At 26.1% G+C, this 17,416-nt stretch overlaps 2 protein-coding genes across 2 annotated transcripts in view; one reads left to right on the forward strand and one right to left on the reverse strand.

Moving 5' to 3' along the window:
* Window positions 1–5,327, reverse strand: part of LOC117174491 (T-complex protein 1 subunit theta) — a 24,674-nt gene extending 19,347 nt beyond the window's left edge. Inside the window, exon 1 of the mRNA XM_033363651.1 lies at window positions 5,203–5,327. Coding sequence (XP_033219542.1) covers window positions 5,203–5,262 — 60 coding nt within the window. The 5' untranslated portion in view covers window positions 5,263–5,327. The remainder of the gene's footprint in view (window positions 1–5,202) is intronic.
* Window positions 5,328–8,097: 2,770 nt separating this feature from the next.
* The window catches only part of LOC117175035 (exocyst complex component 1), a 30,347-nt gene continuing 21,028 nt past the window's right edge, over window positions 8,098–17,416 (forward strand). The window contains exons 1-5 of the mRNA XM_033364547.1: window positions 8,098–8,382; window positions 8,503–8,992; window positions 11,526–11,680; window positions 16,262–16,489; window positions 16,589–16,825. Of these exons, the coding sequence (XP_033220438.1) occupies window positions 8,536–8,992; window positions 11,526–11,680; window positions 16,262–16,489; window positions 16,589–16,825 (1,077 nt within the window). The 5' untranslated portion in view covers window positions 8,098–8,382; window positions 8,503–8,535. The remainder of the gene's footprint in view (window positions 8,383–8,502; window positions 8,993–11,525; window positions 11,681–16,261; window positions 16,490–16,588; window positions 16,826–17,416) is intronic.

The following is a 17,416-nucleotide window of genomic DNA, read 5'->3' on the forward strand; positions in this document are numbered from 1 at the left end:
GAACGTTCCAACTTTTTTTATACATAAAATATCGGTCTCAAACTTTGAGAAATGCAAGAGCCGAAAGAAAACTACATTTAAGTACAAATCTTAATAATAAAATATGTAAAAAAAAATATTTCAACAATCAATTCCATCGGCATCAGCCGGTAACGTTGTACACGAAAATACGAACCCTCTAGAGCCTCATCTAGTGGCCGCCAGGGTTCGTATTTTCGTGTACAACGTTACCGGCTGATTCCGATGGAATTGATTGTTGAAATATTTTTTTTTACATATTTTATTATTAAGATTTGTACATAAACGTAGTTTTCTTTCGGCTCTTGCATTTCTCAAAGTTTGAGACCGATATTTTATGTATAAAAAAGTTGGAAGGTTCAAAAAATGTCGAGGTTCAGAAAAAAAATAAAATAATTTTCAGTGAAGTTCCTACCAAAATGCAGTACCTAAACGTACCTTATTGTACTCTAATACATTTTTCAAAGTTTCAGCTCGATATTTTATTCACAAAAAAAGTGCTTAGGTTCAAAAAAACATTTAATCATCTGAAAAAGTGAGGTCGGTAATATAGGTATTTAGCTGTGTCACATGCCCTTAACGCTCGAACTCGCTCTCCCAGTACCCTGTGCCCTGCGTAAACGCTGAAAAATTTCCGAAAATTACCAACTTCGGAAATTCACTGCACTAAAAATATTATTATATGCGGCTCGACGAGCCGCACAACTTTCATAAAGAAATTTTTTTCATTAAGTTCATAGTTGTTTTTTTTTTTTTTTTTGCTAAAAATTAAAAACCGAAAATTTTCATTGTACTGAAATCAATGACTTTTTAAACTAAACTCGCGAAAACTCGGCTTTTGATTGACGAAATAATCTCGTTTTTTTTCTCCAAATAGAAAACCCTTCTGATGCCAATTATGCTTTAAAAGTAGATTTCTTTTTTATATTTGCAACATAAAAATGATTGCAAATCATTACTGTCAGGAATCGTTTCCTCAGACTTTGACGGACAAAAGTCTGCAGGGAAGTTTTGCAAACAGACAACTTCCAGTGGCAAAGTTGTTCCTTGATGTTTATGGAAAACTTTGACCAAATTTGATCTAAATCGTTCTCTTTGTTTAAGAGATGTAAGCGATTTTTTATTGCCACGCGCGCACTCGACTCGAATTGACCGACGCCCTCGTACAGACCACAGTCGTCTAGAATAGGAATTTACTGTTCATAATCGCCCACAGGTCGTATTTTTTAACCGATTTCTAAGTTTTTTTTTCGAAAAGTTCAATATTAAATTTTTAAGAGAATTTTCGTTTGCGATTTTTAATTTTTTACTGAGCAACAATATATAAACAAATAAAGCGAAAAAATTGGCCATTTCAGCTTTGTGAATTTGTATCTCAAGAAAAAATACAGAAAAAGACTTACCATCAGCTGGAAGTATTGATAGTCAACATTTCTCTTCACAATGAGCTATGGAATACGAATAAAGGATTATTTTCAACATGTCACCACCATAAGTCTGTTTTATAGGGTCCTGGAAAAACTCCATAACTGAAAAATGAGTTTTGCGATTTTTGGGTGTTAATTAGTATTTTTTCAAGGTTCTTTAAATGCAAATTGTTGCCAATATGTAAAATACTAATCCATACTCATAATTAGATGCTTACAAAAATTGTTTAAACAATTTCTCATTTTTTTTCAGAAATGTTCTCTTAGAATAGAGATGGAAAGTTGCGGTTTTTTCAAAACTTTTCCACTTTTCGTCCAATTTTCAATAAAACTTAGGCGATACTGAATTATCGTTAACAAAAATAATTTTTTAAACAATTTATTATTATTGTTAATAATATCCAATTTTAATAATTCTGGAAAGTTGCGGGTTTTTCTGAAATTTTCAACTTTTTATCCGCTTTTCACTTAATATCGTAATAATCAATGTAAATTAAACAAAAAAAGTTCTATAATTAATTTATTATTGTTTATAACTGTCTTCTCTTAAGCAAGTGAAGAAACGTGCTGGTTTCTTCTTAAATGTTCAACTTTCATCTGCTCGTTTCAATTAAATAGCATTTCTTTTTAGATTTAATTGTTCATTTGATTTTAAAGTTATATATTCTTGAAAAAATGAAAAAAAGTGAAGTTTATACATATTATTATTATTGTTTGTAACTACCTTCTCTTAGATCAGTGCAAGAAAATTGTTGGTTTTTTAAATGTTCAATTTTTCTTTGTCTTTTTAGTTATGAAAAAGTAATGAATGAACGTCATAAATAATCATATTTAAAACAATCTCTTTCTTTCCTGTGTATATTTCTTTCTGAAATAAAACGGATAATTGAAATATATGCTTCAAATTTTCTACATGGATCCCAGGGATTATCCGAAGTATAAAGGGGAGGGGGGCTGAATATGAAATATTTGCAATACCAAGTTTCTCTATTGCGCTTTGTAAAAAACTGCTTATTATAATTCAAAACAAAACTTTCACAATTCATTTACAGACCTAGTCCCCCCACCTACACCTATATTATATTCCATTCTATATTTCTGTCTCTTGTGTAAGATAGCTTTTTTGTTTGAATTAATTTTTTTATTAATTAGAAAAAAAGCAAAGAAATGTGTTTAAAACAATACAATACTATTTCAAAATTGATTTTGCTTGAGGTTTTCTTATTATTTTTGGTGTAACTACAAAGTCAAAGCATATTTCTAGCATTACCCTATGAAAATATAGTTATAAACAATAAACAATTTTATAAATAAGAATGTTTCTTAACTTGCATTAACTATTACATTATTTAGTAAAAAGTGGACAAAAATGTAAGAGTTCAGAAAAAACCGCAACTTTCTAGCCTTATTGAAATTGAATGTTATTGGCAATAATAATAAATTGTTTGAACAATTATTTTTGTTAACAAGCATTAAGTATCACCTAAGTTTATATGAAAATTGGACCAAAATTTAAAAAGTTTTGGAAAAACCGCAACTTTCTATCTCTATTCTGAGAGACAATTTCTGAAAACAATGATAAATTATTTTAAAAAATTTTTAAGTATCTTATTATGAGTATTAAGTTGTATTTTATAAATTGGCAAATATTTGCATTAAAAAAAAACCTGAAAAAAATTGTAATTAGCACCCAAAAATCACAAAACTAATTTTTTCAGTTATGGAGTTTCTTCAGGACCCTATCAATACTTCCAGCTGATGGTATGCCTTTTTCTGTAGTTTTTCTTCAGATAAAAATTCACAAAGCTGAAATGACCGATTTTTACTTTATTTGTTTATATATTGTTGCTCAGTGACAACTATCAATTTAATGAAAAAAGTTTCTTTATGAAAGTTGTGCGGCTCATCGAGCCGCATATAGTAATATTTTTTGCGCAGTGAATTTCCGAAGTTGGTAATTTTCGGAAATTTTTCCGGGTTTACGCAGGGCACAGGGTACTGGGAGAGCGAGTCCGAGCGCTAAGGACGTTATGGAATCCACACGCCCAATTGGCTTAATTGCCTAAAATCGTGGAATCTTCGAAATTCTTTGAATTCCTAGGATATTATTAATTCCTTGTATATTTTGAATTTCCTCACTTCTTTGAATATCCTGAACTCCTTGATTTCTCTTAAATCTTTCAATATTCGTGAAATTCCTGAATTCTTAAAATATTATAAATTTTGTTATGAACCTGAATTCCCTCTATTTAAAAATATTCTAAATTGTACACATTTAAATATTATTACACCATTAAGCCATTTCCCTTTCGGGGTAAAATCTTGAAAATTATAGAACTTTGAATTTTAAATCTTTAAAATTAAGTAATTTTAAATATTGAAAAGTTATAATTTGATTTAAAATGATGCATGTTTCAAGTTTTATAATTAAAACTTTCGTAATTTTGATGAACAATTGAAATTTTTACAATTGGGAAGATGTAGCATTCAAAACTTGGCTTTTGATGTTATAAATATAAATCATACAAATTTAAGAATTTTTATACATATAACATTACAGTTGAACATTTTTCAATTGTAAATATTCAAAATTGAAAGTTCAAAACTGCATACCTTTATAAAATAAATCTTAAAAATTGAGAAATTTAAGTCCATATTTTCGAATTTCAAGAATCTTTAATTGCAACTCTTCAAAATTAAAGAATTTTAACTTAATAAATTTTTTAAATTAAAGAGTTATTGACTGTAAATCTTCCAAATTCAACTATTAAAAAAATTTTGTAACAAGACGTACCTGCAAAATATAAACATTGAAAATTGAAAAATGTTACGCATTTTAATTTTTACAAATAAAAATTTTAGAATTTTGATGATTTAAATTTGAAATTACTCTTCAAAATTTTGGAACGTTGAATTTTAGATCTTTAACAATAAAGAGCTTTTGTTTTTAAATTTGCAATTGAAAATTATGCAAGTTTAAAATTTTAAAATGACAAATACTGTAATTTTGATGATTAACACTTGAAATTTCTTCAATTAGGAAGATTTCGAATTGAAAACTTTACAATTGACATTCAAATGCATTCAAATTAAATGTAATCAAACATTTTAATTTGATAATTAGACAATGAAAATAAAATAAAACATGTAGGGGGCTATTTTAGCTAGTTATAATTGTAAAGTTTATAGATACGATGTAATAAAATTTATGAAGTTGAAATTGGATTCAAATTAAGAAAATATGAAACTTTTAATTCTCAATTTTATTGTTTTATGCAAAAATATTTTGTATTCTACTTTATAAGTATTAGAGATGAAGGTTTGGAACAATTTGTAAGACTTGCTCCAAAAAGCTAAAGCTAATTTAACTAATTAAAGTCATAAGAATGTTTATTAGAAATAAAAACACCGAATACAATAATTTTGTTTTTATTTTATGCTCAATTAAAACAGAAAATCGATTTTGGTGGATCCTAATAAATTGTAAACGCTGGCAAAATTAATGAACAAAACAATATACGAGCAAAAAATAAATGCCGATGTAATTTTCTAACCACAAAATAATGAATGCATGAAAATTTAATCGGATGATTAATATAACACTCTGAAATTTGCGAATTATGCCCTTTTATGGCCATGAAGAATAAAGGAGGCATGGCACCATGGCACTGTCTAAAAGTATATAACCTCACCGGCGACAATGAAATTCGAGCAAAGAAGAAATCATTACAGATATTAAAAGCATTTTTATACTCACTCGAGCACCATCCTTCATCATCTGGGACATGCCAGGGGCCTTTGGAACGTGTAAAGCCATTTTTGCGAGAAAACTATAATTATTTACTTTAAAACGAAGCACGCCTTTCCTTTTCACAAATGACGAAGACTGAAGATGGAGAAGAATGAAGTTAGCTTCAATCAGTCTTCCATTTTTTTCTCGAATTTTCTAATATCGATATTGAGTAATCGACAGCTAAAGTTCAGCGAAAATTCAACTTGGATAAATGAAAACGTTATTTTTCTATACAATTTAACAATAAAAGTTTCTAGATTATTCATGAACCAAGGTATAAGTGTAGTTCATTCAGTTTGGAAAGAAAACATATAATATTTTAATTACTCGTCAGTTCTTCTTGCGCTGTTCTTAATTTCACAAATGTAACATATTATTCTCTGAAAGAGCGTTATAAAATACGTGTTTTCATAATTTTTTAAATATTTTTTTTCCTCGAATAAAGGAATTTTCATCTGATAAAGATAAATTTTAAATCAAAATTTCAATGATTAACAAAGAATTAAAAAAGAAAGTTATGTTTTCAACCAAAAAGATGAATTTTCAAAGAAGAAGATTAATTTCCTACTACAAAGACGAATTTTTAACAAAATAGCTACATTTTTAGCTGAAAAAAAGAACTTTCATCTAAAGAAAGTAAATTTTCAACCAAAATGGTAAAGTTACATGTTTATTTGACAAAATTAATTTTTAACAACAAAAAAATTTAATTGCAGCAACATAGTTCAATTTTCAATGAAAGAAATACATTTTCAACTAAAAATATATGTTTTTTAATGAGAAATAGAAAAGTTAAAGTGTTTAATCAAAAATGGGAAAGTTAGAATTTTCAATCAAAAATGAAAAACTTAAATTTTTAGTTGAAAAAATATTTTTCAACCATTACAAAATTAATTTTAAAAAAAGAATTACATTTTCAACTATTATTTCTAACAAAAAATATAAATTTTCAAACAGAATATATAATTTTTCAACCATATAGTTGAATTTTAAACTGAAAAAAATACATTCTGAAAAAAATTCAATTTTGTTACCAACAACATTAATTTTAAAACAAGAAGATTAATTTTCTACGAAACAATTAAACTGTCAAATATAGAAATAAATTTTCAACTAAACAAAATAAATTTGTAACCAACAATGGAATATTTTTATTTTTGGTAAAAAAATTGAATTTTCAACAAAGAAACGCATTTTTTTAACAAAATAGTTAAATTTTCAACCAAGAAAATAAATCTTCAAACCGGAAGAATAACATTCTACCAAAAGACACGAATGTGTACCAAGAATTTTCAAAAATGTTTTTGAATTTCTTACAAGAAAGATACATTTTTACCAAAAATAAAATAGTTTTAATTTCCAGTTAAAAAAATATTTGTTAACAGAAAAAAAGCAATTTTCAAAAAAAATTGAATAATTGAATTTTCAGATAAAAAAACTAATTTTTAACAACAAAAAACAACCAATTTTCAACAAAATAGCAAGAATTTCAATAAGACAAAAACAAATTTAAAACAAGACTTTTGAAAATTTTTAATAAAATTTTCAATAAAATAGTTAGATTTTTAGTTAGAAAAAAATTAATTTTCAAACAAAGAATAACAAATTATTAACAAAATAGTTGAATTTTCAACTTAAAAAGATCAATTTTTAAACGAAATAAATACGAATTTTCAAATAATAGTTCAATTTTCGGTCAAAAAATAGTTTTTGAACCAAAAGGTTAAATTTTTTAACAAGAAGATTAATAAATCAATGTTCAAACAAAGTAAAAACAAATTTTCAAAAAAAGTTAAATTTTCAACCAGATAATAGTTTTTCAACCAAAAGGATGAATTTTTCACTAAGAAGATTAATAAATAAAATCTGAAACAACAAAAAAACAACATTTACAAAATAGTTCAATTTTCTACCAAAAAATAGTTTTTTAGCCGAAAACATGAATTTTTGACCAAGAAAATTATATCCATTTTACTGAAAACATTTTCAGTAAAAGACATGAATTTTAAACTAAATAAGGTAATTTTTTAACCAAAAAAGGAATATTTAAATCTTCAGTCAATTAATTTTTAACAAAAAGAAACACATCTTTACCAAGTACACTTAGTTGAATTTTTAACTAAAAAAGATAAATTATCAATGAAAAATGTGAAATATGATATTTTAACTAAAAATGATTATAATTTAAAATGAACAACTGTTGAGTTGATGTTGAGATGAACACATTTTCACTTTATAAAAATAACTTTCAACAAAAAATAAAACAAAAGAATTTTCATCAAAATAGTTGATAAATTTTGAATCATACTTTCAACCATAAGTAGTTGAATTTTAAAACCGAAAACATTTTAATGTCAAATTAAAAACACTTGAATTTAATAACACAAGACGAATTTTAAAAAGAATGGTTAAATATTTTCAACAAAAAATATTGTTCAGTCCAGGAAGAGAACGAAAATTCATGAAAATTGTGAAACTTTCAAGCCAAAAAGACAAAATTTCGTCAATGCAGTTGAATTTTTTCTTTGGAAATATAGCATTTGTTAGTTTTCGTTATAAAAAATAGAAGACTTTTTAAAACTTGAAAGCACTTTGAAACTTTCTTTCAGTAAACAATAATGCTATATTTGTGAAATTTAGAACGATCCAAGAAAAACTAACCAGGAACTTATATATTAAAATTTTTTTTCAAACTGAATAGCTAATAAAAAAAAAACATTGTTTTATGAATGAACTAAAAATGTAATGATTAATTTGCAAAAAAAAGGATTTTTCATTTATTAAATTTAAATTTTCGCGGAACTATGAATATCGAACAGTATCTGCAGTCAACTTCAGGCAGCTTCAGGCATCATGAAACGTCAGATGTCAAGTTGTGAAAAACAATTTAAAAAAACATTTTATTTTCTTATATCTTGTCTGAAATATATAATTTAGAGTACTTCTTAGAGTTTAATGATGAAATCTCATGATTTAGGGGATTACTTCTTGAAAAATCGCTGAAACGATTACTTTCGATCTTTATTAAAAAGAAAATAGGTTATGTTGCATAAATATATTATTTTTAAGTGCTCTTCAGAGTTTTATAAATACATAATACGTAATCATTTTTTAGTGATTTAAAGGTTTAAGATTAGTAAACAGGTAATTAACTGTGCAAGCAGTTTTAGTTGTATTTAAAATGAAAAAGAGGGGTCTGGAACAAATGTTTGAAACCCAGAAAGAAACAGGAATGTTTTAAAATAAATATGTAAATATTTCCAGAATCGTCTGTTTTAGTATAAAAAGAGAGTCATAATGCCGGCAATACGTCACACACTTCAAAGAGAGATCTTCACCCCCAACGATGAAAAAATATTGACCGTTTGTAGCGTGAGAAAAGCTTATAAGAAAAAGAAAATGAGTTTTCTCTGTCTGACTTCTGTCAACGATACTCCAGGATCCTTCTTTTTGCATCAAGTGAAAAAGAGTGACAAGAATGTCTTTAAAAAGAAGCAGACCTGGCCTCTGGCTGATATTCGAACTGTTGACGGTGTCAGTGGAAATTCGATGGACCTGGAACTACACATCGACAAAATTTACAAATGGTCTGTCATGACAGCTCAGGAAAGACAGAGTTTTGTCGTCAATTTATACACCTGCTCTTTTAGTCTTTCTCAGAGGCCAGAGTTCAAAAATTTACCTAAGGAGTGGCTCATAGATCCCTCGTGTGTGATAGATGGAACACTGGATGAGAGTATCAAATTTGATGCTGGTAGGTAAATTTAATTTTCATGCCAATTAATTATTGCATTTTTAGGGTGAATTTTTCACAACAATAATTGTATTTTCAGTTGAAACTGAAGAATTTTCAAAAAAATACATTAAGTTTTGACTAAATATGATTCGTTTTCAAGCCAAATTAGAATATTTACATTTTCAGCTAAAATAATTTTCAACGAAGATAAAACCTAATTTTTACTACCGAATTTAAACCATTTCGTTCAATTTTCAACCAATGAAATTAATTTTCAACTAAAGGGATTAATTTTCTACAAAGTAGACAATTTTTTTACAAAATACATTAATTTACAAGTAAAAAAGATATTTAGTCAACCCAAAATGGAACCGTTATATTTTCAGCTGAAAAATTTAATTTTCATCCAACATAAAAATTAAATTTGAACCAAATAGTTACATTTTTAATCAAAGAGATAACTTTTCAACTAATGAAATTAATTTTCAACCAAGACACATTTTTTAGTTAATAAAGGAACAAGATTCATCCGTAATGTTGAATTTTACAGCCACAAAGACGATTTTTTTTACAAAAGAGTTGAATTTTTTACAACGAAAATATGATTTTTGAACAAAAAAGTTGATTTCCAAAAAACTGGTTGAATTTTAAATTCAAAAAGAAGAAATTTATACCAAAAAAATTGATTTTTGATCACAAGAATATGAATTTTGTACCGAGATAATTAAATTTTTGACCAAAAAAAAATTAATTTTCAACTAAAAAAGAACAAATTTCAACCAAAAATAGAATAATTACGCTTTCAGTGAAAAAGATAATGATAAAAAAAAATCGAATTTAAACCAAATAGTAGAATTTTTCACAAAGGAAATTAATATTCAACCGAAATGATGAATTTTCAACTAATGAAATTAATTTTTAATTCAAAATACATGAATTTTCGACTTAAAATGATACATTTTCAAGAATGATATTGTAGTCAATGAAAGAAAAAAAAATCATCCAAAATGTGAAATTTTCAAGCTACAAAGATTAATTTTCTACAAAACAGTTGAGTTTCTCACTCAGAAAATATGATTTTCAAACAAAAAAGTTAATTTGCAACAAAATTGTTGAATTTTAAAGTGAAAAAGACGAATTTTCTGCAAAAAAGTTGAATTTTCATTCCAGAAATATGAATTTTGTACCAAATTAATTTAATTTTCAACAAAATGAATTCATTTTTAACCAAAAAGGATCAATTTTAACCAAAATTGGAATTAGTTACACTTCCGGTGATACAAATTAATTCTAAGCAAACTAAAAAACGAATTTAAACGAAACAGTTGTAATTAATAATTTTTTATTATTAATTATTTATCAATTAATAAATAAATATTTAAGTTTCAAATAATGAAATTTATTTTTCTACAAAAAGACGAATTTTCTACAAAACACATTAATTTTTCAAATAAAAATATACATTTCCAACCCAAGATGGAACAGTTACATTTTCAACTAAAAAAATAAATTTTCAAACAACATAAAAGCTCATTTTTAACCAAATAGTCACATTTTCAACCAAAGAAATTAATGGTTAAATAAGGAATCTTTAACTAGAAAAATTAATCTTAAACTAAAAAGTTAAAATTTTTATCGAAAAGATGATTTTCGATAAAAAAAAGTCGAATCTTGAACAAAATAAAAAAAATTTTAATTAGAGATAAATTTTCAAAAGTTAAAAATACAATTTTCTATAAAAAAGTTGAAATTACAACCAAAAATGTTGTACTCAAATAATTAAAACATGGAACAGTTACATTTTAGTGAACAAAATGAATTTAAAATTAAAAAAAAATGAATTTTCAACCAAATAGTTGTATTTCTAACCAAATAAATTAATATTCAGCTAAAAAATGTATATTCAACTGAACAAATTAAATTATAACCAATGGGATGAATTTTTCACAAAATATATCATTTTTCAACTAAAGCGATCAATAAAATAAAGAACAATTAAAATTTTCTCCATTTTCATTTTAATAAAGAACAGTTGAATCGTATCAAAACGACAAATTTTCAACCGAAAATAAAATAGTAAATTTTCAGTTAACAAAAGTAAATTTCAAACCAGAAAAAAAGAATTTTCAATAAAAATAAATTAATTTCCAACAAAACAGATTTATTTTCAACTAAAATGATGAATCTGGAACCAAAAAATTAATTTTTAACAAAGCAGTTAAACCAACTAGTTGTATTTTTAACAAAGAAAATAAATAAAATTTCCACCAAAATACTGAGATTTTTTAATTATAATTGTTTTAAGCTTGAATTCTAAAAGTTTAAAATTGAAGAGGTCTATTTTGAGTGCTTCAATTTGCAGTTTAGTTTTCAATGTTTCAAATGAACAAAATTTCAGCTCCAAGAGTTCATTTTTTTTTAAATTTCAATGACCGTGACCAATTTTTGCAAACGGGGAAACAACAGGGATTTTTTCATCGATTAAAATGATCACTCTGATCTTCCAATAATAAAATTTCTATTTTTTAAAATATTTATATATGATTTACAGGATTATTAGAATCTACCTTGCCAATGGAATATCAACCAATTACCGATAAGGAAGCAAACGATCTCGCAAAGTTAATGGAATCTTGCGATTATGCGGTTTCGAATGCCGAGTCTTTTATGGAAACTCTCTCTAAAGATCTTTCAGTTTTAGACGGGGTAAAGTGTTATTTAATTTGTTGTTTTTTAGAGAAAATTAAGCGATACGTGTTTTTCCTATTTAACAAACATTTTGTTGCTAATTTATGCGATTGAAAAAAGGTTGAAAAGGTTCAAAATTAACAGACGACCACGGTTTTTCTAAAAATATTAAAAGTTGATTTTCTCAAAAAATCGACACTTATATTTTTTGTCCATTTTTTATTGAATTTGTAATTTCATAAATAAGACGACTTGTGATTTTTATGCGGACTAAAGTACTTTTATAGACAAGAGAATTGTTTTCATACAAATGATTTTTAAAATTTTTCTCGCAGACAGATGCGAGAAATGTTAGGATAAAAAATTACGAGAAAAATTCCAAAATTATATTTTTAGGAAAGAAAATTCTGCCGGCTTCAAAAATGGGTCAACCCGCATAAAGATGATAGCATGCGTTTTGTATCTAAGCAAAGACTGGTCAAAAACTTTGAAAATAATAGAAAAGGGGGAGTTTTCCAGACAATATTTTTTTCATGTTTTTGAAATTTGAAAAAAAAAATTTCTCAAAACTTTTTGGGATCTTTTAAAATCTCTTGAAATCCCTTTAAATATTTTGAGACCACTTGAAAAAATTAAAAAGTTTTTAATATCCTTTGAAATATTTTGAATAGAATTCAAAACTTTTAAAAAATCGTTAAAATCTCTCTGAATACCTTGTAGTCTTTTACAAGTAGTTAAACTTATGTAAAATCCTTTAAAATCTTCATAAATAACTTAAAATCTTATTAAAAATTTCCTGAAATAATTGAAAATACTTTGACAATTCTTAACATCTTTTAAAACACTTTGGGGTCTCTAGAAATATTTTGAAATTCCTTAAAATCTTTTGAAACCGTTAGAAGTTATGCAATATCTCATTAAATAAGTCTTAAAGTCTTATAATATTAGCTGAATATTAGTTGAAACTAGTTGAATAATAGTTGAAATAGATTAAAAAGAATTCACAAAGACTTCAATGATTTTCCACCAATTTTCACAAAGTTTTCTATAATATCACCAATTTTACCAAATATTTCAAATATATTTAAAATATTTCGCGAAGATTTCCAAAATTTCACAAAAATTTGAATGATTTTCTAAAGGTTTAACAAATTTCACAAATATTTCGCAAATATTGGATAAATTAAAAAAAATTCACAACATTTTTCGTTAAATTTCAAAGATTGCACAAAGATTTTAATGATTTTAAAAATATTTCACAAAGATTTCAACGGTTCTGCAAATATCTCAGATACATAAAAAAGGTTTCACAAAGATATTAATGATTTCACAAAGATTTATGAAATTTCACAAATATTTCGGAAATATTTCGAAAGGTTTTACAAAGACTTCACAAAGATTTCAATGACTTCCCAAAGATTTCAGATAGATTTCAATTACCAAATATTTCAAAGATTTCAACAGCTTTAATTAAGATTTCACAAAGAATACACGAGGATTTTAATGATTTCCCAAGATTTTACAAAGACTTTAATTATTTAACAAAGATTTCAATGATTTCCCAAAGATTTCAATAATTTTACAAACATTACCAAATATTTTGAATCTGTCAATAAACTTCTAAAGCTTTCAAAAAGATTTTACTGGGATCTTAATAATTTCACAAAGACTTTCATTATTTTACAAAGATTTGAATCATTTCAGAAAGATTTCACAAAGATTTTCAATGTTTTCATAAATGTTTCACAAAAATTTTAACGATTCCCTAAAGATTTCAATAATTTTGCAAACATTAACAAATATTTTTAATATGTTGTCAAGATTTCCAGATCTTTTAGAAAGATTCCACAAATATTTTATAAGGATTTTAATGATTTCCAAAGGATTTTTTAAGGATTTCAAAGATTGAAAAAATATTTCTGAAGTATTTCACAGAGATTTCAATAATGTCACAAATATTACCAAATATTTGAAATATTTCGAAAAGAGTTCAACGATTTATTGAAGATTTCACAAAGACTTAAATAATTTCACAAATATATCAGACAGATTTGAATGATTTCACAAAGATTTCAATAATTTTATAAATATCAAATATTGAAAAAATATTTCTAATTTTTCGCAAATATTTAAAAAGATTTCCATAATTTGTCAAAGATTTCAAATATTTCGCAAAGGTTTCCCAAAGATTTCAATAATTTTACAAACATTACCAAATATTTTGAATATGTCGCAAAAATTTCTAAATCTTTCAAAAATATTTCACAAGGATTTTAATAATTTCTCAAAGATTTCACAAAGGCATTAATTATTTGACAAAAATTGCAATGATTTCAGAAAAATTTCACAAGGATTTCCAAAACTGTTAGAAAGCTTGAACAAAAATTTCAATGATTTCCCACAGATTTCCATAATTTTACAAACATTACCAAATATTTGGAATCTGTCGCAATAATTTCCGAAGCTTTCAACAAGATTTCACAAAGATTTCACAAGGATTTCAATAATTTCTCAAAGATTTCAAAAAGACTTTCATTATTTTACAAAGCTTTGAATTATTTCAGAAAGATCTCAAAAAGATTTCAATTATTTCCTAAAGGTTTCTTAAGAATATCAAAGTTTGAACAAAGATTTCACAAAGATTTTTAATAATTTCATAATTATTGTCGAATATTTCAAATATTTCGCGATAATGTCTAAAGATTTCACAAAGATTATAATAGTTTCCCAAAGATTTTTAAGATTTCACAAAGATTTTGAATATGTCGCAAAATTTTCGAAATCTTTCAATAAGATTTAACAAGGATTTTAATCATTTCCCAAATATTTTAGAAAAATTTCAAAGATTTCATAAAGATTTCACGATGATTTTAATGATTTACCAAAGATTTCACAAAGGCTTTAATTAGTTCACAAAGATTTCAATGATTTCAGATAGACGTTAATGATGTCCCAAAGACTACAAATATTTCGCAAAGATTTCAGATAGATTTCAATAATTTCCCAAAGCTTTCAATAATTTTACAAACTTTAGCAAATATTTTGAACATGTCGCAAAAATTTTCAAAGCTTTCAAAGAGATTTTACGAGGATTTAAATGATTTCCTAAAGACATCACAAAGTCTTTAATTATTTCACAAAAATTTCATTGATTTCGGAACGATTTCACAAGGATTTCCAAAGCTTTCAGAAATCTTCCACAAATATTTCAATAATTTCCCACAGATTTCAAAAATTTTACAAACATTACCAAATATTTTGAATCAGTCAAAAAATTTTCTAAAGCATTTAAACAGATTTCATAAAAATTTCACAAGGATTTCCAAAGCTTTCAGAAAGCTTCCACAAAGATTTCAATGATTTCCCACAGATTAAAAAAAAATTTACAAACCTTACCAAATATTTTGAATCTGTCGAAAAATTTTCTATAGCTTTTAAACAGATTTCATAAACATTTCACAGGGATTTTAATAATTCCCCAAAGATTTCAAAGAGGCTTGAATTTTTTTACAAAGATTTAAATAATTTTAGAAAGATTTCACAGAAATTTCTTAAGTTTTCAGAAAGGCTTCACAAATATTTCAATGATTTCCCAAAGATTTCTCAAGGATTTCAAAGATTGAACAAAGATTTCTTAAGGATTTCACAAAGATATCAACATTTTCACAAAAATTTTAAATATTTCGAAAAGAGTTCGATTATTATTAAAGATTTCATTAATTTCACAAATATTGTCGAATATTTCAAATATTTCGCAAAAATTTGGAAAGATTTCTCAAAGATTAGAATAGTTTCACAAATATATCAAATAGATTTCAAAGATTGCACAAAGAGTTAAATAATTTCCCAAAAATTTCAAATATTTTCAATAGATTTAAATTATTTCGCCAAGATTTTAAAGATTCCCCAAAGATTTCAGGTAGATTTTTGTGAAAAATTTAAAAGCTCCGATAAATTTAATCATTCCATTTTAGAGGGGGGCAAATTAATCATTTGTCCCTTCTTGGTCGATTTATGGGGGGTGGAGGTATTATCCCATAATAATAAAAATTTAAATTGCCAGTTTTAAATGAATTGAAAGTTAGCGGCGGATTTCATTTTTAAATTTCTAATTTAATAAATGGAGCGATTTCGAATTATTCAAAAGTCAACAGGTTTTGAACCGCGAGCGCGAGATATTCGAACATTTAATTACGCCACTTTTTTTATATAGTACAATGTAAAATGAAAATGCATTTTTACGAAGGAAAAAATGCCCCTCTCCACAAACATAATTTAGCCAGCACAAAGCTCACAAGATTTATTCCTTATGAAATCACAAATTTAACGAAAAGTTGTCAAACAATATAAATGTGGGTTTTTTAAACAAATTGACTTTTAATATTTTTAGAATAATCATCACCATTTTTTAAATTTTAGACCATTTTCAAACTCGTAGACAATTTTTGTTTCGAAAATTAGAAAAAATACGTATTGCCTAAATCCCTTTTAAAAAACCTGCCTGATTTGAAATTGATTCGATCTAATGAAAAATTTCATCCAATAATTTCAAATAAAAGATAAGATTTTATTATTACAATATTTATTTATTTTTAAAAGGAAAATATACAATCGGTTTTGGCATCGGAACCCCAAGTTACGCTTTTAATGAACGGAATAGAAGCAGCGATTTCAGAAGCTTCCTTGGTTGAGGCACGTTTAAGTGTTTACGATGAAGCCTTGGGAAGAATTAGAGAAGCTATGGCAAGAGTTGGTCAAAAAAATCAAGCAATCCACACTGCTAATCTCAATGCGAGACAACTTCTTGAACAACTTGATGCAGTAATTGTAAGAAATTTTGAATGACTTACAGAATTTGAAAATAAAGCGAAATAATAAAAAAATCTATTTTCTTGATAATTTGTCGATTAAAAATTAATTTTCCAGACACAATTAAAGATTCCCGAAAATCACCAGACAACACTGGATGAAGCCGAGCTTCCCGGAAATCGAGAAGAGCTTCATCTCGCTGGTGTAGCTCTTTTGAAGGCGATAACAGCTCCCCTACCTCCAGGCCTCGAAAGATTGAGTGCCGTCGTTGAACAAAGAAGACGTCTTGATAAAATGAAAGCGAAATTCTCGCAGATTGTTGCAAGGCACTTGAACAATCTCTTTATTCACTTGGTATGTTAACTACTGACTAATTTTTCTAATATAATTAATTTTTTTGTCTTCTGTTTTCGAGAAAATTCCTTTTGTTGCTCCTTTTTTCATTTTTTCGCTTAAGGGCATGTGACACAGCTAAATACCTATACTGCCGACCTCACTTTTTCAGTTCGCTGAATGTTTTTTTAAACCTAAGAACTTTTTTTATAAATAAAATATCGAGCTGAAACTTTGGAAAATGTATTAGAGTACAATAAAGTACGTTTAGGTACTGCATTTTGGTAGGAACTTCACTGAAAATTATTTCATGTTTTTTCTGAACCTCAACATTTTTTGAACGTTCGAACTTTTTTTATACATAAAATATCGGTCTCAAACTTTGAGAAATGCAAAAGCCGAAAGAAAACTACGTTTAAGTACAAATCTTAATAATAAAAGATGTAAAAAAATATATTGTAAGGGCATGTGACACAGCTAAATACCTATATTACCGACCTCTCTTTTTCGGTTCACTGAATATTTTTTTGAACCTAAGAACTTTTTTTGTAAATAAAATATCGAGCTGAAACTTTGGAAGATTTATTAGAGTACAATAAAGTACGTTTAGGT

Source organism: Belonocnema kinseyi, chromosome 6, assembly GCF_010883055.1.
Source record: "Belonocnema kinseyi isolate 2016_QV_RU_SX_M_011 chromosome 6, B_treatae_v1, whole genome shotgun sequence".
In the NCBI taxonomy this organism is placed as follows: Eukaryota; Metazoa; Arthropoda; class Insecta; order Hymenoptera; family Cynipidae; genus Belonocnema; species Belonocnema kinseyi.